We start from the raw sequence: 26,488 nt of genomic DNA on the forward strand, positions 1-26,488 counted from the left end.
AATTTTGCCTTTCACATTTAAGTCCTTAATCAATTTAGAATTTAGTTTTGCGTATGTCACAAAATGGAAATTGTCTTCCTTTCCTTCCCCACGCGGATAATCAATTATTGAAAAACACGTCCATTCCCCCAGTTTTTGTATCACCTCTGTTGTATATATAAAGAGCCCACATACATGTGGTCTGTTTTTATAATCCAATCTCTGTTCTGTTCCAACAGTCTATTTGTGTATACCTGTGCCATTTCTAATGTCTTAATTACTACAACTCTACAAAAAGTTTTGATATCTAGTAAAGCAAGCTTCTACAACCCATTCTTTTCCTTCAAGTATGTCTTGGCTCTATGTTTGCCTTTTCTGTATTAATTTTAGAATCCATTTGCCGAGTACAATGTAACATCCTATTAGGATTTTGAATGGAATTGTATGCAACCTACGATCATTTTGGAGTGAAATGCCATCTTCAACATACTGAGTCTTCCTATTTATGAACATGGTCATGCTTTATTTCTGTCTATTGGTGACACATGAATTTCCCCTTTAAATATATTCATGGGGTAAGTTATATTAATAGATTTTCTATTATTACCAATATTTCTGGAATAAACCCAAGTTAGTTATTATGAATTATATATTTTTATACATTTGGTACTATTTTAAGATTTTTTACAGCTATGTTAATGAATGAGATTAGCTGATAAATTTCTTTCTTACAGTGTCTCCTTATGTGGTTGAATGCCAAGGTTATACAAGCGTCATAAGAAAAGCTGGAGTATATTCCTTCTTTTTCTCTAGACCGTTAAGAAATTTGTCTAAATTGAAATTATCTGTTTCTTGAGATGTTTGATAAAACATACCTATAAAACCATCTGGGCTGAGTATTTTGGAAAAAAATTTATGTATTGATTTAACATCTATAAATTAAATGACCTATTCAATTTTTCTATTTCTTCTTGATTCAATTTTAGTAAATTATATTTTTCTATTTCACCTTAGTTTTCAAATGTTGACATAACATTAATACTAGTATTCTTTTTACTATTTTAAATATTTCTGCTGCATCTGCTCTTTGTGCTTATCGATTTATTCCTTTATTTCATTCTAGTGTTGGGAAGGAGCAGAAATAACTTGTTTGTTAAATCTACATTTATCTAAACAAAATCATACAGAAGGTACATTCTTCTTTATCTGTGAGACAAAAGTTATAACAGGACCTACTACAAACTGTTGTAGTGAGGATTAAATGAGTTAATAGATGCAAACTGCTTAGCACAGTGCTTGGCACATATTAAGGGCTCAAAAATATCCTGATTATATTCTAGGGAATTTAACTGTACTGATAGGATGTCCTATTTTTGTTCTACTCAAGTGTAATGCTCCAAAGCAACAGTACCTGGTGATGCACTAGACTTTTTCAAATGGACTCTTATTCTATTTCGCCTCATAGTCACAACGAAAAATCTGGTGGGCAGTGCTGTCATTCTGAAACTCAGTCTGGGTGTTCAGGCCCTGAGATGATGAACTGCACTTCTATTGTAAAATAAAATTCAAAACATAGCAAGAGGTCTACTAGGTGCTGTTTTTCCCTTGAGGCCACAGGCCATGCTTTTATCATCCACTATGTGCTAGGAGCCTAGTAGGCTGTCAAAAAATTGTGAGTTCTTGATAAGCAAACAATACCAAAGAAATAATAAAATGATGAAGTTATGATGAAAACCACAAAAAAAAAACTCTTGATAGCCTCAGAAAGTTTTCATTATTAGGTGGCTTGTATTCATAGGTAAACACATATTTAAAAAATTCCCACTATGAGAAAGTCTTTCTACCCTCTCTAACAGAGAGGTACCTGTTAGGCATTCTACTCCCAGTCAATTTCTGTATGTTTTACGTCAAAAGAAAAAAATACTGTAATAGATACTGAACTTCAGTTAACAATATACATACTCAATTATTTGACGGGGATATACTCATATACTGATGCTTGTGATTTACTTTGAAATACAACAAAAAATACTATAAATTAATGGATAAATGAATAAATATGCACCAAAGCCAAGCATAATAAACAGCTAATGGCGGAATCTAGATGAAATCATATGGGTGCTCACTATAAAATGATTTCAATTCTCTCTGATTGAGAATTTTCATAGTAGAATATTGGGAAAAATATAAACTCCTATACTTAGCAAGCTAAAAAACTAAAGTAAAAAGAATGTGAAAAATATTTAAATTATACATATCACAAAAGTTATTGCAATATAAAAAAGCTCATTCCAATTTACTTAAAACAACAAAAAAGGGACACCTATAAGATAAATCGGAAAAGCCATTAACAAAATAGAAACAGGAAATAAATCTATGGTTAGAGGTCAGTTACCTCTAATCAAAGAAACGAAAAATAAAGTAAACCTTCAATTCCATTTTATGCCTATTTTATTAGCAAAGTTGAAACACATATGCACAGATACACACACGTTCTGGCAAGGCTGCAGAGAAAGCGGTACACTCATATACAGCTGCTAACATCTCACTGGAAACAAGCGCAGCCTGATTGGGAGTGCGTACGTAAGTCACAGTGCTTATCATGTCCTTTGACCTGGCGGCCCCACTTCTTAGAGTATGAATTATATCATATGGTCAAGAGCAGCCAAAAGATGTTCACTGCAGTGTTACCTACTAAGGATTAAACTACAAACAACCTACATGGCCATCAAGAAAGACTTGGTACACAAGGCCACCTCAGTATTAACGGAATATGACACAGACATGTAAAAAATGACAACGATGGAAGCTTTTGTGGAAGCCTGCAAAGTGTTCATACGACATGAGCAAATGGAAAACTGTTTACAGGTGACTGTGAAACTCTAAGAATGAATAGAATGTGCACTGGTACTGTAAAGGAACACAAAGAGTTAATGAAAATGGCATGTCAGTATCCTGAGCGGACTGTGGCTGACTTCGTTTTCTAAAATTGTCCTTCCGCTTTCTGATACACCTTTCCATGAAAGTAAACCACTGACACCGCCCGTGTGGAGAGCGCCTACTCACAGTGCTGAGCTTGCTGCACACGATGAGAATCCGGCGCTCGTGGAGCATGCTTGCGTACAGGTGCAACATGTTGTTCACATCTACAGCCACAAAATACTCCGTCAGGTTTCTCTAGGAGAAAGAGGAAGGGCAGAGGTGCGGCTTATTTTGTGGGTTCTTACAAGCAGTATCTACACAGAAGCATGAGAAACAGAAAATAATCAGAGCGTATGCTCTCCTCTTCTGCTGTCCTAGTGTCTACCTGGGAGACCAAATCCCATTCCTGTATAGAATCAGGAAATGCAAAGTAGGAAGAGACCTGAGAGATGGAGCCGACTGAGCAATTACACCTCTATGTGGTGATTCCAGTTTACACTCTGAGGTCATACCCAGCGCTGCCTTGCTTTTCCTACTTGTGTGAGTTCTGAAAGGTAAGCGGACCGGAAGTCTGCAACCTCACAAACGAGAAAACCAAGGCTCAGAGAGATATGCCAAGATCAAAAAGTCCAGTAAGCGATGAAGCCAGCCCTGCAGCCCAGCTCTCCTGAGGCCAGAACTTGCCCAACGCACCGTGCCATAACGTCCAGGCCAAAGGAAGTGCCAGGGACCAGAAGGCTTCTGGCACACAGCCTGCTTCTGTCCAACAGATGCCACCCACAGAGGCCAGGCACGCTCTTCTCCTGTCACCCCTCCTCCCCAGTTTACAATCTCTAAAACGACTCGGCTGGAATTAAAGCAATTTCGAAGATTTACAATTTCCAGGTATTTCACTCAAAAGGAAAAAAAAAATCAAAGACAAGCAGCAGCAAGTTGTGACAAAGCAGTGTTTTAACTAGCTTTTGTCTGTAGCCTGGGCTTCGTTCCTTTAATTAGTACTATAGATTGGTACTCTTCAGACTTCAGAAAAATGTAATGTGTTTCATTTCTGCAACCCTTTCTATACCCACCTGACTTTAATAATACACATGAATATGCTAATTTCTTCAATGTTCCAGTTTTTCAATGCCACACAATATAATCCTCTGAAAATGAAGGGGGTGGGGTGGGAAGAACGTTATTGCCAGGGGTTGCAATTTATAACGATGAAAGATCTATAGCCCATAAATTCAAGTAAACCAGGTGGATTTTACATGCAAAATAGTATAAAGTGCTTTTTGACAATATTATGGGTTGGGAATAAAAATGGGCACTTATCTTATGATTATTATTGTTTGATTGGAGTACCAGGTTAACCATCGACCTTTATAAACAGTGAGTGAATGAATTAATAGCGCCATACACTGACTACCTACCAAGTACCAGGCACTGTATCAATACTGTGTATGTAAAATCTTATGGAATCTTCCCAAAAATCCACTGAGGTATTAATCTTTCCAATATATAGATAAAGTAAGTCTGCAACAGATCCTGTAACTGGAAGAGTCAGAATTTGGACTCAGATCCAACTCCATGACCCATTCGCTGTCCCTTACATTACGCTGTCCCATGTAAGTACTTTTAAACACCTGCAATATACAAGGCTTTATATATATTATTTCTCTTAACCTTGAAACCACCCCTGGATCAGGTATTATTATTTCTGTATACAGATAAGAAAATAGAGGCACAGAGTAAGTGAAGTAATTTGACCAAGGTTAGACAGCAAATGGAGAAGGCATTATTCAGTCCTGGGTGGGTTTGTCTCTAAACCTATGCTCTTCCTTGATATGACTAAAAACAGTAGTAAAGTTGTATTCTAGAAAAAGAAAGCATACATAGTAACAAAGAAGGAACAAAGTATGCCTAAAGAAAGAGAAAAAGTATTTCCGTTAAAAATTACTGTTATTGCATTTACTGAGTAATCCTTATGTGCCAGACAATAGGCACTTTACCTCTGTTCTCTCTAATCTTTCCCCAAACCCAGAGAAAGGCATTATCATCTCCTTTTTATAGATGGGAAAACTGAGGCTCAGGAAGGTTAAGTAGTCTTCCAAAGGTCACCCAGCTAGAAAGGGCCAAGTTTCAAAACCAGGTCTCCTGAATCCAAAACTCTCCCTCTAAGCCCCGCACCAACTTGCCTCTTCACAAACTTGAAAAGCAAAACAAAACAAAAAAGAAAAGCAGTCTAAATTAGTCAACACGCTTATCTCTTGCCCAGTGGACTGAGGCGTGCTGAGCTACTGATGTCAGGGTGGGTTTGTTCTGAAGGCAGTGACATGGCAGAGCTATTCTCGCAAACAAAAATACAAGGCCCGCCCTCAGCTGAGCATTTCAGTAAAACGCTCTACTGCTGATGAATTACATGAATTTTTCTTTTAGGAGAGGATAGAAGTAAAAAGAAAATAGAAATGAGGAGCTTAAAGAAGGCCAGAAAGCCCATTAGCACTTTTGACAGATCCAAAGATAACTCTGAAGCCACCAAAACGTGGCCTCAAGAGTCTGCCAAGAAGCTTCACGCTGGGTAGAAATATGTTACACAGCTTGCCGTCCAAATAAGGAGACACAGCGTCAGAGACAAATCCTGTGCCTTATTTTGGTGGGAGAAAAAAAAAAAATCACAAGGATACTTTTGTGGATGGGGAAAGGACCATTTCTGACACAAAAACACCCCTTGGTTGAGGCATAACCCCCAGGTCCAGTCATGTTCTGAGAGATTCAGGTGCTTTTTCCAAAAACTCTACACAGGTATGTTAAAAATATATAACATTTAGCCAAATTCTCTCTAAACTGTCATGTACTTTTTTTGGTATTTCTCATCCCATCTGTGCTGATTACCAAGATATTTGTGTCTAAACAGAAGCTGTCTTTCTTATCTGCTTCCTCCCCATCCTCTTTCCTTCTGGGATGACACGGCCTGCGCGGGTGGGAGTGGGTGGGATGGTGACAGCCCTGGACTTGGCTCAGCCATGGAGTACCTGTGGGGCAGAGTGGGCCTTGGAAGCATCTACACGGGGGTACATGTAGTTCCCACCAAGCCTTACTCAGGAGAAAACCCCTGGAGAGAGAGGTCTCCTTCCTTGCATCTGAAAGTGCCCAGCAGTTAACCACACCAATCCTCAATTTCTCAGCCCTGCCACGCCTTCTCACACCCCCGGGCCTGTACTTTTGCTGTGTTCTCTGCCTCAAATGCTGTTCTCTCTCTTGAGGACACCCATTTACTTTTCGAGACCCAACTGAAGTGTCACCTCCTCCTGGAAGGCTTCCTTGACTCCTCATTTGTCAAGCTCCCCTTTGTGCTTCCATGGCAATTTGTCTGAATCTTATAATCACTCAGTTACTAGTAAGTTTTTGTTACTAGACCGAGATCCCTTTGGGTAAAAATGACATATCCCATCATGTAGCAGTTTGATGAAAGAAAGAATCAATGAGTGGAAAAAGCACCTGAAGGACTGAAGACTACTGCTGCGGAGCTCAAGTGTAAGCAGTGTGCTGCAGAGGGACACACCAGCCTGGAAGAGGGACGAGGTGATACATCAGGAAGAACATAGCATTTGACTTCAGAAAACCGGGGTCTGAGTCAGATGAAGTGATCAAGTACTTAGTGACGGGGAAGGGCCCACAGAAAAAGAATTGGTACTGGTGACTCACAGAGTCGGGTAAAGTGGGGGAGGGGGGGGGCTTTAAAGGTATTGGTGTCCAGTTATTAAAAGTATAAACAAACAGGGAGTTTGTTTACCAGGTGATGGGGGTGGGGAGAGACTATACACAGAAGCAGGTGTTCATTTCACAGCAGACCAATCGTACTTCTCAGGTGGGTACGGTCAGAGTGTAGGGAACGGGGAATAAGAAGAGAAGGCTTCCATAGCAAGTTATCCTATGTCGATATTGAAGCCAGAACATAGTGTGAGCTTGTATTTATAACAGACATGAGGTATGCCACTCGCCGAGCATTGTGCTTCAGTGGAACTGCGTCTTCAAGCTCCTGTTTCTGTCTCCTATAACCAAGCCAATCAACAAACACTTATTTAACTCCCACCATGTTTCAGTACCATCCTGAGAGCAGAGCTTAGCAGAGATGAACTAAACACAATCCCCATTTTCCAGAAGCTTAGTCTGGGGATGGGATTGGCATCAGACCCAGAAACTGAGTGGACAAAGTAGTCTGGTCCAGGTTACACACGTCCTAGGGCCCGCTAAAAAGGGCAGATTTAGCTCTGCTGGATGGATATGGGGGAAGGTTGGGGGAGACGTGCCGGAGAAGATATTCGGTCTGGGCTTTCTAACCAGAGTTGACTCGGGGACAGGGGAAGTGTATTCCAGGCAAAGGCAGAGCTGTGCTGGGCAGGGGAGCTGCATTCAGGCCCTGTGGGAGCCTGGACTTTACTCATGGGTAACAGGGAGCTGCTGAACGATTGTGATACCCTCACATCTATGTTTCAGAAAGATCTTCCCAGCGGTCCTGTGGAGGATGCACAGGAGAGGGTAAGCAGGAGGCAGGGCAATCAGTTAACAGCTATTGCCAGATTCCGAGCAAGAATGATTAAAACAAACAGACAAACTATTCACATGGAAGCTTTGGATATGGATGTGACAGATTTCTGCAAAGTGGAATCACAGGACTGGCCAATGAATTAGACTTGAGAAGTAGGGGAGGAAGAATCTTGGACGACCGCCAGACTTCCAGGTTACTGAGCACCACACCTGTCCACTTGCCCAGTTTTCTAAAGAGCCAGTCTATTTATTTAATGAAGGATCAGTCTTCCTACTGCAGAACCACCCGTCCCGTCAAGCACGCTGTTGGATTAGAACGCCATCATGGCCAAGCCTAAATAACCACCCCCTTTATTCCCTGACAATTACTTCCCCGTGTGTCTCACCTGCTAGGAAAGGAAAACCTTCCTTAGAGGGACCGTTTCCCAGTGCCCACACTCAAAAGGGCTCAGTTTTCTTAGCGCCAGTATGTTTTTAGGCTTAAGGACATTCCTTTACTATTCATGGAGTTTAAGCATTATTTCAGCTACATATACAGTTATGTCCTTCTGAGCAGCTTCCTGTCGGCCTAGCATTTACATGTTATGGGCCCACTCTGTAGGGCGGGGTGACAGGGATACAAAGCAGACCACTCCCCAGGCTGGAAAGGGCTCAAGTCCAAGGAAGGTCTCTGGTTCACAGGGACACAGCAGCCTGGACGCTGAGTTTCAGAAGAGGCATGCACAGCACAAGCCCCTTCGGTTCTCCAGGCTTTCATTTCTCACGTCTGCAAAGAAATAGTGGTGAAGGTCCCTTCCAGCTCTAACCCTCTGTGCCTCTAAATGCAGACAAAGAGGAAGGGAGGGCAGCTGACAAAACCCCATTTCTTTCCCCCAGGAGAAATCTCCTTCAGGCAGCTTGCTTCTCGCTGCCCCTGCAGGCTCCTGTGCGATCCAGGTGGCTGGGGACTTCAGTGTGATCCACACGCGGGGCTAGGAAGCAGGTGGGGGTGGGGGTGGTGATGGGGAGGTGGAATGGGCCCATACAGTGGGGCTTAAAGAAAAGGCGTCTTAGGTTCAATACCTTAGAGAAACGAGATAATCCCCAAACCAAAGAACCGACTCTAAGCTGGGTACTCCTTGGAGCCTTCCAAACAGATGCTAGCCCGCCCCACGGTCTGTCATTTTATTCGTCTTGGTGACTTTCAGCTTCATACACAGAACAGATGATAAAGACTTACTGTACTTTGTCTGGAGGAGGCTTGTAAGGCAAGAGGATTGGTTTTGTCAACGGGTCTTCTTTCCTGAAATAACTCCTGCTCAGGTTATTTTACCATAATGTAAACCTTTAAAACCCTCAATCGACTTTTTTTTCAAGAAGAATTTAGGTTCCCTTAGTTGTGCGGGATTAAAGGGAATTATAAATTTAGATTCTAAAATAATCTGTCTGAGAAAGAAAGAACCCCACAAGCTCACATAAGCAATCAAATCAGAGAAGTATATTATAGGAAAGAAAGCAGAGTTTACCCCGAGGTCAACCTTTATCCCTTTGAGTGAATGGAAAAACCATTAGAATAAACAATTACCTGACACACTCTTAAGAGCAACAATGGAATTCTCTATAATCTCGGTACTTGATAATAGGTCTCCCACTACCACCTCAACTTTGTTTTTCAAAGTCACGATGAGTTCATAAATCTTCTCTATATCATGGTGCATCTTTTGACAAAGTGGAGTCTGGGCAATGTTACATGTTAAGTGTCCGTTCTAAATGCTTTCCTCGCATCATTAACCACTTGGTATGACACTGGCCAGATAATTAAGACAGGTTTGTTTAATATTTCAAATGAAGGTCTATATGCTTATCCATTAATCAAAAGTAAACTTCAAAACCTAGCCGCTAAAAAAAAATCCATTCTACAGTCTGTTTGCAATGTAATGATATCTGTTCGTGATCTGTGACATTTTTTTAATGCAAGTCAATTGTTTAAAATTTATAAAGATTTATGCTCATTTAATTATTGCCTGTATAAAATTCACTCCTACAGCTGTTATCTTGATAGATAGAGAAAACCCTGATGAGCAATTACATCGTGATAGTTTTTCAGTAAAAACATTTTTACAAAGAAGTTGTAGAAATAATAAGAATAACTTTAACAGGCATCTGAAAGTGGAAAAAAAATTAATTCTCCACGTTTGCTTTTCATTAATGTCTTGCAGACACAATGGCCCAAAAGCCAAGTGAAAGAAACTATTATTCTTCCTTCTTCTGGGGGTGGCTGCATTGCTCATTTATTCATTCCAGAAATATATACTGAGCGTCTACTATGTCCTAGGCACAGTGCAGTGATGGAAAAAATTCTGATCCCTGTCCTTAGCAAGGAGCGACGGTATTGAACAAATACTCACATCCTTAATTACACTTAGGGTGAGTGATTTCTCAGAAGGTATAGAGAGCCAGGGGGCCGGAGGCCCAGGACCCAGTAGCATGTCAGGGCTGCAGTCAGACTGACCTGAGTGTGAACCCCGGTTTTAGCATTTACTGACTGGGTGACTAGGGGCAAGTTACTCCACGTCTCTGGGCTCGTTTCCTCTTGAAAGCTCCTCAGGGAGAACCACCACCCTGGAAGGCTGCTGCGAAGGGTTCCTGATGTAACAAACAGTGCCTGACATGATCCACACTGGCTGTTGGCTCCTTTCTCTCTCTCTCTTCCCTTCTCTGAAGCTCGCCAGAAGAATAAGATTATCTGGTGACAGATTCAAGTTCCAGATCCCAAATCCTTTTACCCTTTTCTTTGCTTATTTGCTAAAGTTCATTACGTCCCTTACAGGAGATAGTCAATCAATGTTTACAGACACATCCCATATTACAGACACTGGAGTCCTGGAGTCCATTCCCTACACCATTTCCAAGCTTCAGAAATTCTGGTGTCAAGGGCACCTGCTAAGAGAATTTTGTAACCAAATGTACACTCCGTGAAAGGAAGAGTATTGGTCTTCACAACCAAGAATGTCAGCAAAAGCCTAGAAAAGACAAGCTATTAGGAGTAACGTTCCTGAGCTTCCAGCCACAACTCAGTCCTCAAGGATTCTAGAAAGCAGAAGGAAGAAAAGTAGAGGACCATCGAAAGCACCGCCTCTATTGCCCCAAGCATGGAACTTGGCACTATACATTTAATACTTTATTAATTCCTCCCATTTTTCTTTATTAGATTAAAACAGTGAGGCTCAGAGAATAGAAGTGAGGAGCCCAAGGTCTCAGCATGGCCGAGCCCCGTGTCTGTCTCCAAAACTCATGTTCTCTCCACCACGGCACACTAGCTCATATTCACAACTCCGTGGTTATTGCTTGTTTCAATTTGTAAGGCAGGAATTTAGTCATTTTAAATTAATCCTTGAAAAATCACCAAGAGATTAAAATGCAAATTTCAACACGGCTAGAGCTCAGTAGTGACTTTATGTCAAAAAATCACACAAATTGGTCCTACAAAAGTTCAGATTCTCCTTGGAGAAAAAGCTTTGCCTGCTTCTTTTCATATTTGAGATATATACATATTTAAAAAAATCACTTCTTTTCCTTTTTCCTCATGAATATCAAAAGTCAACTGTAGGGAGGTAGGGGGGTGGGTGGGTGTGTATAACTGAAACAATATGTTTTGGCACCTTACAAACCTGGGTCACTACATCCCACTCAGGAGCAGGCCTTGGGCTGGTAACCTCAGGTCTGTGAGCCTTGGGGCCCTGTCTGTACCACGGGTTCATGTCTACCTCTCGCAGAGGAGCTGGAAGGATTTAAATGGAACCGCGTATGTTAGAAGTCTGGCAGATTGTTTTATTATTCCCGCTTAGAAACAAACAAAGCCAGCCTTTTAACGGTTTGTAAGGGAGCATTTAGGGGACAATGGCTCATACACAGAAAATTGGTTCATCAGTGGCAAAACCAGCAAAGAGAATGCAAATTTTTTAAGTGGTGGGACAGGGGAGGTGGCATACAGTGCAGACAGGAATTGGAGGTGGGGCTACGAAGACAGGTTTTTTTTCTCAAGCTATTTCTAATCTCAGTAATTGTGGTTTTGAAAATTAAGAAACTATCAGAATTTTCAGGTACCTTAAATTTAAATTCTTAAGGAATTCTCAGTTTTTAAAGTTAAAAAAAAATTTTTAAAGAACCTAACTCAGGCAATAATTATTACTATAACATTATTCACAACAGCAAAACATTAGAAATTGTCTAAATGTCTATTAGTAGAGGAAGCGTAGTTAAAACACTGTGGGAATTTTCAGTAAAATATGTGGATATTTGTCTTTTCTAGCTCTTGATACCATGCCCTCCCCCCCCCAAAAAAAAGAAAGTCAAAGAATTTTAAAAGACATAAACCCCCAAAACCGGAGAAAAGATAGTAAACGGAAGAAAGATATCCAGTCTTTGGAAGCCAGAAAGCAGATGTGACTAACGAAATGGTTCTCAACCTGGGTCATTTGCCCCTGGGGGACATTTGACAATGTCTGGAGACATTTTTGGTTGCCACAGCTGGAGTGGGGGTACGTTATCATCACACAGTGGGTAGAGCCCAGGGATGCTGCTAAACATCCTATAATATATAAGACAGTCCCACGCAACAAAAGTTTATCTGGCCCAAGATGTCAAGAACACCAACTGAGGTTGAAAAACCAAAGGAGACCGACGTGGTGGCTCAGAAAAAGCTGAACACTAAGGCGGGGGCCAGGGGGTAGGGCAGCAAGCATCAAGCCAAAATCACACCAAAGAACTCCAAAAAGGTTCAGGAACTGGAGACACCAGGACCTCTGAAGGCTGCGGGGAGGATGCCAAGAAAAGTAAGAGTAATTCAATCCCAAGATTCTCCTCTCCCAGCTCACTCAGCTAGTCAAATGGCCTTCTAGCCATCCCTCTAGAATAGGGGTGTCCAAACTTTTTTCAACGTTTTTTACCAAGGACCATATGTGGTAAAATACACAAACAGCAGGGCCACTCACTCGAGGTGAAGTACATATTGCCTCACCTGGTTTATTTAAGTAAACTAAATATATTTTTGGAATGTGCTGCGGGCCAATTAACAATGGATCATGGGCCGCAGTTGGCCCGCAGGCCACAGTTTGGACACTCCTGCTCTAGAAGAATAAATATTCACTTTCTAGGAGAACTGAACCAGAAAGGCTTGGGGGACACCAGTGGATAAACAGAGGATAAAGCATTAGGTTGAAAAGGGGGGTCGGGGGTGTATTAAATAAAAGTTACATACTAAATGTTGATATACCATAACCCAACACCCCCACTCAGCTTCCAGAACACTAGTAATTGTGCTTGTATTCCCCAATAAGAGAAAAATAACTAGTCAGGAAAAAAAAAGATTCTGACACCAATATTTGAGAGCCCCGACCCAATTCCCCAAGTAGCCAGACCTCTGCTCCATAATCTACGATAACAAACCTTCATTAATTAAACTTAATTACTTGACATTTATAATTTGTCTGTTCTATAAACAACAATTTCCTTTCTTCAATTTCCTTCCTTCAATTACAAGAATTTCCTTTCTGTGAATCTACTGCTCATTCCAGTGTTTTTTAAAAGTAATCAAGTATATATCCAAAATAATTGAAAGCAGGGACTTGAATAGATGCTTGTATCCTACTGTTCATAGTAACATTATTCACAATAGCCAAAAAGGTAGAAACAACCCAAGTGTCCACTGATGGAAAAGCAAAATGTAGTATGCCATATCCATATAATGGAATGCTGTTCAGCCTTATAAAGAGGGAGGTTCTGACACATGCTATCTAACATGGATGAACCAGAAAGGCATTATGCAAAATGAAAGAAGCCAGAACAAAAGGACAAATATTGTATGATTCTGCTTAGACGAGGTGCCTGGAGTAGTCAAATACATAGAGACAGAAAGAATAGTGGTTGCCAGGGGCTGGGCACGAAGTGGGAAATGGGGAGTTGTTGTTTAATGGCTTGTTTAATGGGTATAGAGTTTCGGTGGGAAAGATGAAAAGGTGCTGGAGATGGATATTGGTGATGGTTGCACAACAATGTGAATGCATTTATACCAATGAAATATGCACTTAAAAATGGTTCAAATAGTAAATTTTATGTTATATATATTTTGCCACAAATAAAAAAAGTAATCAAGTGCCTAAAGTCATAGCAATTCTATATTTAATTCTGCATAGTACTACGTATAATTTGAGTAAAACATTTTGAAAGTGTGTCTTCAGGCTAGGCTAGATATGTCATTCTGCTCATCAGAGTGCAAACATTAACGTCTGCTCCCTCAGACTCAAGTTCACTTACCCTCAGTCTTTCAGAAGTGGGGGTGGGGGTCCTCACACTTACACCCACAGCTACTTCATTTTACTCTCTTAAAAGTGAATATACAAACATAGTAGAAGTACAATTCCACTTGAGTAAATCTACCTTAATAAAAAAATCTTTATATGGAAACATTTTATTTACGACAGCAAAAACTAAAAACCATCTAAACATGCATCGGTGAGGAAAAAGCTAAGTAAACTATATAGAAAATGGAATATTATGCAGCCAAAAAAATGATTCTTATAAATGAAATGGGAAAATGCTTAGGAAATAGGTGATTTTAACTATGTCAAAAAAATACATTCTAAAAAGACTAGAATGAGACATCAACAGGTGAACAGCTGATTGAGTGCTTTTGGGAAATATGAGTAACAATTCTTCCTTGTCTTTATACTTCTGATACTTTTCAAATATTTTCTACTTGTTTTTGCCTTCATAATGCAGTATTTTTATAATGGAAAAATATATCCTTTTATTTTCTTGTAAAATAAGTAAAAAACAAAAAAGAATAAAATTTTAATTTTTTTCTCCAAAGTACTCACATTCTCAGGTATGCTGGGAAGTTCTCTGGTGTCAGGCACAGTAAAATAAGAATGCTGGAAAAGAAAAGCAAAAGCTGTTTATTTTGGCAAAAATATGCAATAAGCACATTATTCAAAAACCAGGTAAATGATCTCTAGATAATTCCTTATTCAGATGAGGAAACAGCCTCACTCATAGGAAATGTCTATGGAGTATTTTCTTTGGATAATGATAGATAAAAGCCAGATGCATTAAGTCATCAGTTGGATAGGTGGAGTTCTTTTCTATGAGAGATGAACTTCTTTGGGAGACAGAAATGAATAGCTCAGAGAGGTTAAAGACTAAATTGCCATAGAATGTTGGCAGGTTTCTGAGCACATGAAAGCTGCAGGCTTCGTAATTTACTGTTCAATGAGGCAAGTGGACTCGAGAGACCAAATATCACTAGGTTCACTCGCCACTGGTCTTTACTAACCAAACCTGCCATTTCATTTCAGCATCTGAGATTATATCCTCCTACAAGCTGCGGGCAAAATCTGCCCTGAAGGCCCAAGCGATGTGTTAAGGAGAGCTCCAGCTGAAGGACGGCTGCACTGACACCATTTCAGATGGTTAACAGCGGAGTTCTCTCTGCTATGCATGCTCTGCAAACGAGCCTCCTGACGTCCAGTGCAATCTCCAGTGAAGGGAGCGCAATGCCCAGCTCCGTGGAGTTGAACACCTGACCTGTTCAAAGAACTTTCAAGGAGGCATCTCCATGTATGCAACAAGCATGTGTTCCTGAATGAAGTGACAACAGGCTGAACCGGTGACACCTCCTCTGTGCTATTAAAGACTCAGAGGACAACGGGAAGCAGGAATGGAAGGAGCCTGGTGCTGGTCAATTAAAGATGGGATTGTACAAAGGCCGGAAGGGCACCTGCAGAGGTCAGCTTAGCCACGGCCGAGGTTCAAACCTGGACCCCCAACGGACATTTCGGGAAGTTCTCCTGCCCTACCATTCTTGGATAATTGCAAAATAAGTAGGTCTCTAGAAAACTGAGTTGTATAGCCTTCCTGAAATAAAAGGCCCAGGGACAAGTGCAATAACGACAATAACAATAATGACAGTATGAGCTACCTGTCTAATATTCAACAGACATTTATTGAATACCTGCTACCTCGCAGGCTTAATGCCAGGTCCTTTATAAATATTATCTCTAATTTCCATAACAAATTTTAAAGTAGATATTATCTCCACATTACAAATGGGGAAATTAAGGCTTAGAGAAGTAACTTGTTAAGGTCACACAGCTAGTAAGTGACAAAACTAGGATAATTACAGCGATGCTCTTCCCACTATAACAGACTGTTTTACCAGTGCTTTTGATGTGCAAATTATAGCTAAAGCCACTTGCATTAAAATAATACACTAACAAGTAAAAAATATATTATGAAAAGATAACCTTAAAGAAACCCTCTGCAATGCATTATTCCAAAATTTGTGGGTCGGTGCCAAAACATTACCTATGAAGTATTACAATAGCGATTACGTAGCATGGAAACTAGTTAACAATTAATTCAATTTAACAATAAGGATTACAGTAGTAAAAGTAAAACATAAGGTTAAATTTGATGACAAATTTACCAACTTCTATTCCAAATGGCTAGAAGGAAGTTCCAGGAAATGTTCAGTGATGGATGCCCACACAGTGATGGAGTCACAAAGTAACGGCTGGCACAGTGAGGGGGAAGGAACAGGGACCAGAGAATCGACCACTTAACAGCTATGTGATTTTAGGCAACTTCACTTAACGGCTCAGAACCTTAATCTTCAAACCTGTAAACGGGCATCATAACTACTGCAGAACTGTTGTAAGGAATGTTATTTATGTGAAGTGCCTAGCATTCCATAAATGATATTTCACTAGAAAATTATTATTGCTCTTTTGTAATCTATTGCTGGATTACACTTCTACTTTTCTCAATAATCTATACCAGACACACAGAAATATTCTCTTGTGACTAAAGACCAAAAAAAGTCCAGGACTGCCATTTTATCAACATTTCAGGCTTTATAATCTAGATGAGACTCGCGCTTTAATATCAGAAATGCCACATGGAGAGAGGAATTCCTTATGAACAGGAAAGAATAAAAAGTACCTGCTTTTACAGATGCAATGGATTGTAAATAGTGAGCCAATGCAATTCCAAAACCAAGCTGTCCCCAAGCTGTCCTTTGAAATTCTGTCTTGCTCCATCGCCCATGAAATGCTGGGACCAGAGGAGGTCAGAAACATTCCTAGAAACCACTGGCACGAAACAGTTACACCCTTCCAACAGTTCTTCCTGCCCCTGCGATGGCTTGTCCTTCAGGCCTGGCAGCCACTCAGGGGAAGGCGTGGCCCTTGCTCCCCACCAGCTGGTGACCCAGCCAAGCTACCCACAGCTACCTGTCGGATGTCATTACAGACTGAAGTGGTGAGATCAAGCTGCTTAGGAAAAGGGGCAGAGGCAGAGGCAAGGCTGCCGAGCTATTCGGCAATGATGGGGGCAGGTTTAAAGCTCATTTTTTTTCCATCTGCCAGACAGTCTTCTTTACGTGAATTTCTGTAACAAGCTTCCTTTCCTTCCTATGTGCTATTAATGTGCATAAAACCTCTACAACTTCCTTTTTTCCTTCCCTCTTTCCTCCCTTTTTTTCATCACTCATGGCCTAGTGGAAAGAATACAGGCTTGGAAGGATTCCCTGGATTTGAAAACCCCCATCTTCTCACTTATTAACCACACAATCTTGGATGGGCAAGTACCTTTTCCTCTCTAAGCCTCATCTATTATATGAATGAGAATGGTAACATCTATGTGTAGTCGTTTTGAACATTAGAGATGCATACTTGGCATAAATTAGGAGCTTAGCAAATAGCAGATCTATTATTAGCTTATTGGTAGTAATATTGCTTTCAATTTGATCACGAAAAAGACCTATAAGATATGTTCATTTTCTTTAAGAGGGCAAATGCCAAGATAATAACCACTGAACACTAAGACTGTACCTGGTTTGGGTGAAGCTGAAAGCCAAAACTTTTTAAACAATCAGACCCCACAACAGATGGGAAATAGCGCCTGCATAATCAACAGCTGGCCAAAGGATGCCCACCTGAGAATACTGAGGAAAGTGGTCACAGGGTTTGACCTGGGGAATTAGAGAATTCTAGTAACTGAAATAAGGAAGCACACGGACCGCTCAGATCACTGGCAAACGACAACTAGGACCAAAATCTCCCAATTTGTAGTTCAGAGGATTTTCCACCCTAGCACACACTACAGAAAAGGTAGCATGTATTTAACAGAGTTCAGAGAAACAGTTATTACTGCAGTCCAGGAGCTATGCTAGGCACGCTCCATCCCTGTCCTCAGGGGGCCTGCAGTCTAATGGGGGAGACAGGAAAACAGATCCTCCCAAGTGGCATGACTAAGTACTGCTAAGTGTACAAGATGCTGGGGACAAAGAAGAAAACCTTAGCTCAGCCTTGGGGGCTGTCAGGGCAGGATTTCTCAGAATTAAAACCCAAGTTGAGTTCTAAAGAATAAATATGAGGTACCTTGTTAAACAGGAGAGAGGTGGTGATGAAGGCTCAGGGGGAGGCAAGATGGGCCTTAGCAAACAGGCATGCACTGAAATGCTGAGGGGCGAAGCATGAGGCAGGGGACCCAGGACGGGCTGAAGAGGCAGACAGGGGCCAGCCACCTGACTCGAAGCCCAGCATCTGGCATCCAGGAGATGCTAGTGGTGGGATGACAGCCAGGAAAAGAGGAGGAACCTGGGGACATGGGGGACCCCATTGCTCATGGGATCCCAGAGAAAGGAAGAAATACAGCTCCCTGGCCGGTCTTGAGCCCAGCGGTCTCAGAGTTCTCGGGGGAGGGATGAGGAAGGTGCGGACGACAAAAGACGATCCTGTGCAGCTCACTCCTTTTTACTTTTCATAGAGAAGTGGCTTTTCAGTGATTGTTAATATCCTGCCCCCACTTACCACGCTGAGATGAACAGACACTCCTGGGTCCGGGATGGGAAGTCTGTACAGAGTTTCAAGAAGCTCATTCCACTGACTCTCCTGAAAGAAATAAAAGGCCTCTGTCACAAAAGCAAGGCTGAGCCCCTAGTCAGAGACCTGCAGGGAGGTCTAGGCACACAGGGAGCCGGGGGGCTGGGGAGGCACTGGCCCCAGAACAGGAACAGGTGTGCTATCTAAGGCAGCTGGGCCACAAGACACTGCTGGTGGCTCAACGGAAGAGCCCCACAGATCCTCCCACACCGTCTGACCTGTTCTACACAGTGAGACACCGACTATGACCGCCTTTTATGGATCATATACCACAAGCTCTCAGCAATCTATCCTCTCGACTCCATAGCAACAACTTTTTGGTGCACACAATCCTGGTTTACAGGGCGGGGGCGGGGGGGGGGGGCGAGGTAACGATGACACTATAGATCTTGTCTTCATCATCATTACCCTCCAGGAATTTTATTGAGTGTTCACTGGATCCACACGGCAAGCTCCAAAAAAAAAAAAGAACTACGCAGAACAACATGCATTATAGGACAGTGGCTGTGCATTTTAATTAGTGAAATGAAATACAAAGCAGCACAAATTATTCAACTGAAAAGAGATTCACCTTTAAAAGGCTCAAAAAAGCACTGCTTGCAGAATGATCCCAAAAAACATTTCCCACCCTGTGGAATCTCTATAGTGATACAATAGTACTAAGCTTACATTTGTGTCCATTTGTTATCTGTTTGATCCTCACAACTACCCCACTTTACAGATTGAAAACTGAGGCTCTGAAGGGTGGAGCAACTTGGCTTCAAATCAGTGAGTTAACATAGTAAATTGCTCCACTTTCTGTGTTCAAGCCCAGGGCCCTCTCTGCTGCTCGGTAACTGTTTTTGAGAGTGAATTTAAAGAAGAAGAAAAAGAAGATGAGCCCAGATCAAAAGCCTGTTTCAATCTGAACTCTGATAAATTACTCAAGTATCTCACAGAGGAGGGAAATATACATATGATGTGTGATCAAACGATACGGTGAATGTTTAAATTAAAAAAATTATTACGGTAAAAGACACATTGCCATTAATCCTCCTCAAAATACTCCCCCCTCGCTTCGAACACTTATCCCATCGCTCCTGATACTTTCTGAGGCAGTTCTGGAAGTCCTCTTTTGTGAGTGTCTTTACTTCATCCTCCATTGTGACAACACTCCGTGTCACACATCACTTCTGGTACAGCAATTTCTGTCAAACAATAACATTACAGTGTGTCCTCATCCACCTAATTCACCGGATCTGGCACCATGAGATCTCTGGCTCTTCCTAAGTCCAAATGACCATGAAAGATAAATGTTGTGAATCGATTCAGGACATCGAGGCAGCCACAACAGTGCAACTAAAGACACAAAAAGAGGACTTCCAGAACTGCTTCAGAAAGTGGCAAGAACGATGGGATAAGTGTGTTCGAAGCGAGGAGGACTAATGGCAATGTGTTTTGTACTGCAATAAATTTTTTTTTAATTTAAACATTCACCATATTTTTTTTTGTGTCATACCTCACATGCATGCACACCCATGTTTAATTTTGCTCTGAAACAATCTCAAATTTACGGACTAATGGTAGGACAATACGAAATGATTTATTTTTCTGAACTATGTGAGAGTGAGTTGCTAACATTATGCCCCATCATCCATAAATACAAAGGACAGTCTCCTACATAACCACAATGAATCATCTGTAAAATTAGGAAATTAACATTGATACTACATTATCATCTAATCCTCAGATCCCATCAAGTTTTGTCAACTATGCCAATAATGTCCTTGAGAGCAAAATAACCATTTCAGAATCACAAATTGCTTCTAGTTCTGACTCTCTAGTCTTCATCAGTCTGGAACAGTTCCTATCATTTCTAGATTTGTATGAACTTGATAGTGAGACCCGCCATTTTATAGAATCACTCAATTAGCTGATGTTTTCTATTGATTGAGATTTCAGTTCATTCTATCACTGACGATGTTTACTTTGATCATTTGATTAATTCACCTGATGTCTTTACTATGAGGTTACTAGTTTTCCCTTTGTATTTAGTAATAAGTATTTTCTATAAGACCGGGTCTTATATTAATTTTTGCTCCAAAAGACACGTAAGAGCTGATGGTCCGGGTAGGTCTTATTTTCGGGTAAACACGGTATATATCAATATCCCATTCCTCATCAAACTTTTAATTTATCCATTTACTTATTTATATTAGTATGGACAAGTGGTTTCCTGTTTTAGTCAATGGGTTATAATCCTTTGCTATCATTATTTGTTTTGATTCGCAGATTGTCCCAGATATGACCAGTGGGAATCCCTTGCCCCATCGAGCTCTCCTTTGTGTCTTTCTGACATGTCACATCGTGTTTTGAGTACTTCCTTATTTTTGGCACAAAAAGATATTCTAGGCTCATCTTATACTTTCCCTGCCCCAGCGCTGGAGTTAAGACATTTCTTTAGGGAGTTCTGGCTCCTTTGGGTGGGAAATGTTACAAAGAAACAAAGATTTGGACACTAGATGTGTTCCCCGCTACTTGGGTGTTGCTGACCCCAGACCCTTTCAGTGGACTATACTACACACACAGACCCACAACACACACTTCCATCTCTATTCATTTTCATATTTGTTACATATATTGAAAGCCATGGGTTCATACAAATGGCTCTAATTCTAATCCATCCATAGGAATCATTCCAGCTTCCTCCCTTTACATATTTGTAACTATATTCTACAGATGTGAAAAATCTTGCCCCTATTTTAATATGTTGACTTATTCAGATGTAACCCATCTTTGGTCAATGCCCTACCTCCCTATTCACCTAGATGCCCCTCTTGCCCTCCCCAAATACTGACACCCAGTGCTAGCTCACCACTGTCCGCTCTCCCCCAACAAAAATGCCACACCCAACCCTGCACTAACACCCCAGTGCTGGGCCACTGCTGCTGCCCCCTCGATCCCACTAGTTCTGACATCCAGTGCCCAACCACCACCACCGCCGTCCCATACAAACAACCTCCTCATCCCTCAGGCTCCGACACCCTCAGCCAGGCGGCTCTGGGTCAGATGCCCTCCTCACCCCTGTCATCCCTTCCACAGGGATGCCCTTGTGGCCCTACTCAGGGCCAGACAACCATGCTGTGTCGATGCCCCAGACAGACACCCTCGTCGTGTAGTTTAGGCTCTGACACTCATGATAAGCTGTCATGCTCACCCTCCACCCCCTAACTGAAGCCTGCCATGCTTAACCTTCACAAAGACTTCTGGACTTGGGAAGGGTTCTGTATTTTTAATAAAAGCTCTTTCTTCCTGTTCTAATCTGATGACCCACACCTTGCAAACAACTTAGCCAGGCGTAGGGGGACTCCCTATCATCTATGTGATCATTCCTTTAACAAGAAGAAATCTAATAAAAAGAGTTCTGGGTACAGGGGAAACAGACTCCACTCAAACATGGCACTGGTCTCAGTCTCTAAAGCTTCAAGAGGCAGACCCTTACTGGGGCTATGGCCCAGAGGACTGGTGTGCCAATTTTACGGGGCAATAATCCTGCCTCCCCACGTGTAGGTTGTACCTATCTATATCACAACACATGTTTTTAAAAGTCTACTAAGTTTGCTTTTTTTTTTTTTTGTAACTGACTGGAGCATAAATATGGAAGAAAAAAAGTATGTGAGTCAATCTCCAATTCTAAGACTGTTAAGAGCCTACATCTTTTACAATTCTATTTACTAAAGACATCTTTCAAATTTGAGTGGAAACCTGAATATTTGACTAAAGTGAACTACGAATCAGAAATCAACGAAGAGACCCAAGGTGGCCTCCAAACTCATTCATCAAAGAGTAAATCACTTCTTTTAGGAAAGAATTCCCTGACACCTAAGCATCCTTTCAGAGCGAGCGCAGTCATCCAGGGAGCCATTTCTATTGGTTGTTCCTTCCCTTTACTATGGTGTCTGGAATACATTTGCCAGTGAGTAAATCTAACTTGAAGGGAAGGTTTATTCATTATACACACAATTTCCACCTTTTCTCCAAAACAGCATTTCCCCAACTGTGTTCCAGCAAACACTGGTATCTCAAAATATTAGTATCAGTCAAGGCATAAAAAGGGTTTGGGGCCAAATGAGATGGGAAGCCCTGAGTAACCCAGATTTCTTCACTGCAGGACTTCTCAGAGCCTACACTACAGGTATCTTAAGGATACAAAAATGAAACACAGCTTTCCCTCCCCAACCCCAATGTTATCGAACTATGGTACTCTTTTTATGGATCATTTTTCAAAATTAAAATGTTCCATAGACAATATGAGGGTAAATTTTTCTCTCACATTTAATAATAATGTATCACTTTAATTAAAAAAGACCATTTACAAAAAGGAAAATATAAGAAGTTAGATATATAACAAATATTCAACTCACTAATAATCAAAGAAATGCAATTAAAACAATGTGACTTATTCACTTGTGAAATAAACAATGAATTCAACAAATAGAGAGTACAGTGACTTAGGTTAGTAAAGGGTATCTTTTAAGAAAACAGTACAATTCTTTTGGAAAGCAGTTTGGCAAATGTTCTAAAAAGGTTTATGTCCAGTGACTTTATAGTGGCACATCTGAGATTCTACTCTTAAGGAAACAATCCAAAATGAAGAAAATGCTTTATGCTCAAACATACTAATGGCTGTAATTATAAAAAGAAAAACACACACATACACAAAAAACACCCAAATAATAAAAACTCCCAACAATAGGGAAATGTTTCAGTAAATCAAGTTATATGATACAATGCTATGCAGCCATGAGAAATATTTACAACATGGGGGTAATGCCTTCGTTATTATGGTATCTGGTGAAAATACGGTAAAAAGGTGGGCTACAGTAGTCTAAATACAGCCCCCGGGGACCCTTGACATCCATGGAAGATATATTAGTATACCATGCCTTCCAAAAGTACAGTAATATATAGCGGAACTTTTTAAGTAATTTTTAGACCCTTAGAAAAATACTGTAAAAGCACAACAAAGTCTTATGGAAATGGGAACTGGGGACAGCTGGCTAGGTCATTGGCCAGTTAAGTGTTTTAGTCACAAATCTCAGCTTCTCAGCATGACACGAGCAATTCATATTTGCGTTTCAGCAAAATTACAATTTAATACATGTCATGAACTTTCAGGGCTGCTTGGAACGATTCGATACAGGAATATTAATTCTGTGAATGCTAAGGGTCTGTATATTATTTGTTTAACTCAAAAAGTAAAGGAAGAAAACATCCCAAAATACTAGCAACACTTATTTTAGGGGGGTAGTGGTAGGGAGAGCATGGCGAAGTGATTTTCTCTTCTTTCCTACTATTTTCTGAATTTCCCAAACTTTCTATAATGGGCATGCATTACATTTTTGGTAAACATTTTGATGAAATATAAAGCATGTATTACTTTTATAATTATAAAAGTTAAAGTTTACTTGTTAAAAAGAATGAAAGATAAATACCTGTCCTTTTGTCGTGTAATCGGCCAAGATGTTAAGCAGCTTATAAAATACTTCGAACCACGGGAGATAGCTGGGGAAGAAGACACATGAAATATTAATATGCAGGTCAAAAACTTTAACCAGGAGCAAATTCAAGACTGGTACATTTCAGTTTTTCTCTACATCCTAAAGAGATTTCCTGTCATAGGCTGTGCTGGGAACACAGACTGGTGAAAACACTAATTATTTCTGGGATTTTAAAAAATTGCCTGGATAAAGACAGAGGATTGAATGTTCATTATAAATTATTCCCATGCCTCACAGCTAGAACAGACATTCAAAGCAGACTCTGCAATCAGGAACCATCTCTGAGTAGCCCCCAGGCCTCTCCCACCACACCCACCCTTTCCAGGAAAGCTTCTATTCAACTTTCTCATGATTGGACACACACAGCCACACACACAGCGAGCACTTCCACCGCTGGCAGCTGCAAGGTGTCCCAAAGGCCCCAAGAGCCGACCCATTTATATTGTTACAGCAAACATTCTACCTCTAACACACCCTCTCCGTACTTATGGTGGGATGAGCTCTAACTCTCTGACCCCCTGCCCTCCACTGGATCCCGACCCTCAGGCCCCTTAATTCTGACGACAGCCTGGGCCTGACCATAGTCCATCCTCTGTGTCGCTCTTAGAATGGTCTTTCTAAAATGCAAATCTAAGTGGCCCACGGGATGAAATTCCTGCAGTGCGTCCCATGGCTACAGGACTTCTTAGGAGGGCGTCTGAGGTTCTCCGCCGCCAGGCCTGTGACTGCCTCTCTGGATGTTGTCTCCACATGCCCACTCTTCTCATTGCAGCCTCACTCAAGACTGTGCAGGCATCTTCCGGCCTGCCTCAGCTTGTACACACTTGGCCCCTTTCTCCCTCGGACCTCCATGGGCTAGTCCAGCCGATTGCACTCATCGTCCTAACAGCACCCCGCCCCTCCCTGCCTCTCATGCCCTAGCTCCCTCTTTTCCACGTGGCCTTGGGTGTGCACCTACTCCTGTTATAACATCCACACGCCATGTGGCACTCAGTGGTGTCCGTCTTCCCGACAGACACTGTGCAGACAGAGAAGAAGGATCCTGTCTTTCTTCACTTCGTCTTCCCGGGGCTCAGCAGAAAGCCCAGCATACCGTCTGTGCTCAGGGTTGACCGAACAAACAAAACTAAACAAAGACTAACAGCAAAGGCGCATTAGTGCAACAGAACTGCTGTTGGAATATATCCCCACTCCCAAGAAGTTCTGTCACTTCATTTAAATGGCTTTGTTCTCCATAAGAGACTTTCCAAAGTGACATCAAATAGTCGTGCAGGAAGAGTGTGGAACCAAGCGCCGCCGTCCCACTCTTGTCTGCCCGTTCCTGACGGAGCTGGACACGGAGGGGAGCGCTGACGCCGTCCGCCTCCACCCTGCCGGGCAGGGGGAGATCAGCACCCCGTACAGATTACCAGCTGTGCCTCGAGGGGAATAAATGAAGTGAGAGGCAAAGAGAGAACAGATAAAGTGCACAGTCCTCTGTCACGGGCGTCTGTCTGAAGCCAGCACGTGCTACTGTAAAATTTAAGTAGCTTATCAAAATATACTGATAAGCAACTTAACTTTTCACTTCTATGACAGCATTATCACTTATGTTAATACATTTCCATCAGCTCTGGCAGCTGCATATTGACTATTACAGAGCCAATGACTCCTGCCACTTTACACAGCATTTACTTTGGCAGAGCAATGTAAACATTCAAGAGGGATTAGTGAGGAGATAGATAAGTTTCTCCCTTCCTATTCCGTTAAATAAACCTCAGCTGAGTTAAAAGCCATTCTAGTAGCAACAATAAATCCCCTCCGAAGAAAACTCTCGCCCAGATGAGAGGACTCTTAGTAAACAAATGCAACCAAGGATTACAAACACTTTTTTTTCTTTCTGAAAGAAAAAAAATCACTACCACGAGTTAAAGCTAGCAACTGAAAATCAGGAAGGAGGAAAATAAAAAGGAAAAGAAACTATTTCCTTGCAAGGAAGCTGTGGCCTCAAGTAAATGAAAGAAAAGTTGAACTCACTTTAGGAATACTTGATGAAGAGACTGGGGGCCGGCTGGATTCCCTGATAATTTGGGACTGCGGTACAGAGGGAAGGGTTTGGGCCCGGAACCCCAGGCCTCCACATCTTCCCCTGTCGTAAGGATGAAGTAATGTGACGTGGTCGGACCTCCTGGCCCACGGCAGACAGTGCCCAGCTTCTCACACTCAGCCTCAGCCTCACCAAATCGATTCTTTTTGGCTACGCTCAGCAGAACCCTCAGCCATGGGAGGTTTCACAGTTACCCTGGAAATCAGCCATTTCTTTCTCCCTTTGGCCTGACCGGACACAACTGTTCTCCACATGTTGTCCCCTGTGCACTGACAGATGAGTATCTAGTGATGGCAGTGTTAAGGTCTTGAAACCAAAACCCAGCTGTCTTCTTCTTCAAAGGATCCCTCTTTTCCCCTGGTGGGAGGCCAGGGTTCACAGCTGAACTCTATCCAGCGCTGTTTCCTGTACTGCTTCATTAGTCTGACACACAGCCTCGCGCTGCCTGCGACGTTGCAGGTGAGGGTATGGAGACCCTCCACGCCATTTTGTGCTCGTCTGTCATC

The 26,488-nt window shown here is 41.6% G+C and overlaps 1 protein-coding gene across 18 annotated transcripts in view; it reads right to left on the minus strand.

Annotated features, from left to right (window-relative positions):
* The window catches only part of DENND1A (DENN domain containing 1A), a 467,166-nt gene that overhangs the window by 230,751 nt on the left and 209,927 nt on the right, over positions 1–26,488 (minus strand). For 14 of the 18 annotated variants that reach the window (XM_074330989.1, XM_074330982.1, XM_074330983.1 and 11 more), the window contains 4 exons: positions 23,831–23,900; positions 18,285–18,365; positions 14,292–14,345; positions 3,046–3,156 (listed from right to left, as the gene is read on the minus strand). In XM_074330989.1, coding sequence (XP_074187090.1) covers positions 3,046–3,156; positions 14,292–14,345; positions 18,285–18,365; positions 23,831–23,900 — 316 coding nt within the window. The remainder of the gene's footprint in view (positions 1–3,045; positions 3,157–14,291; positions 14,346–18,284; positions 18,366–23,830; positions 23,901–26,488) is intronic. The other 4 variants (XM_019728518.2, XM_074330990.1, XM_074330987.1 and 1 more) reach the window with 1 other exon arrangement.

Source organism: Rhinolophus sinicus, linkage group LG04 (assembly GCF_036562045.2).
Source record: "Rhinolophus sinicus isolate RSC01 linkage group LG04, ASM3656204v1, whole genome shotgun sequence".
Classification (NCBI taxonomy): domain Eukaryota; kingdom Metazoa; phylum Chordata; class Mammalia; order Chiroptera; family Rhinolophidae; genus Rhinolophus; species Rhinolophus sinicus.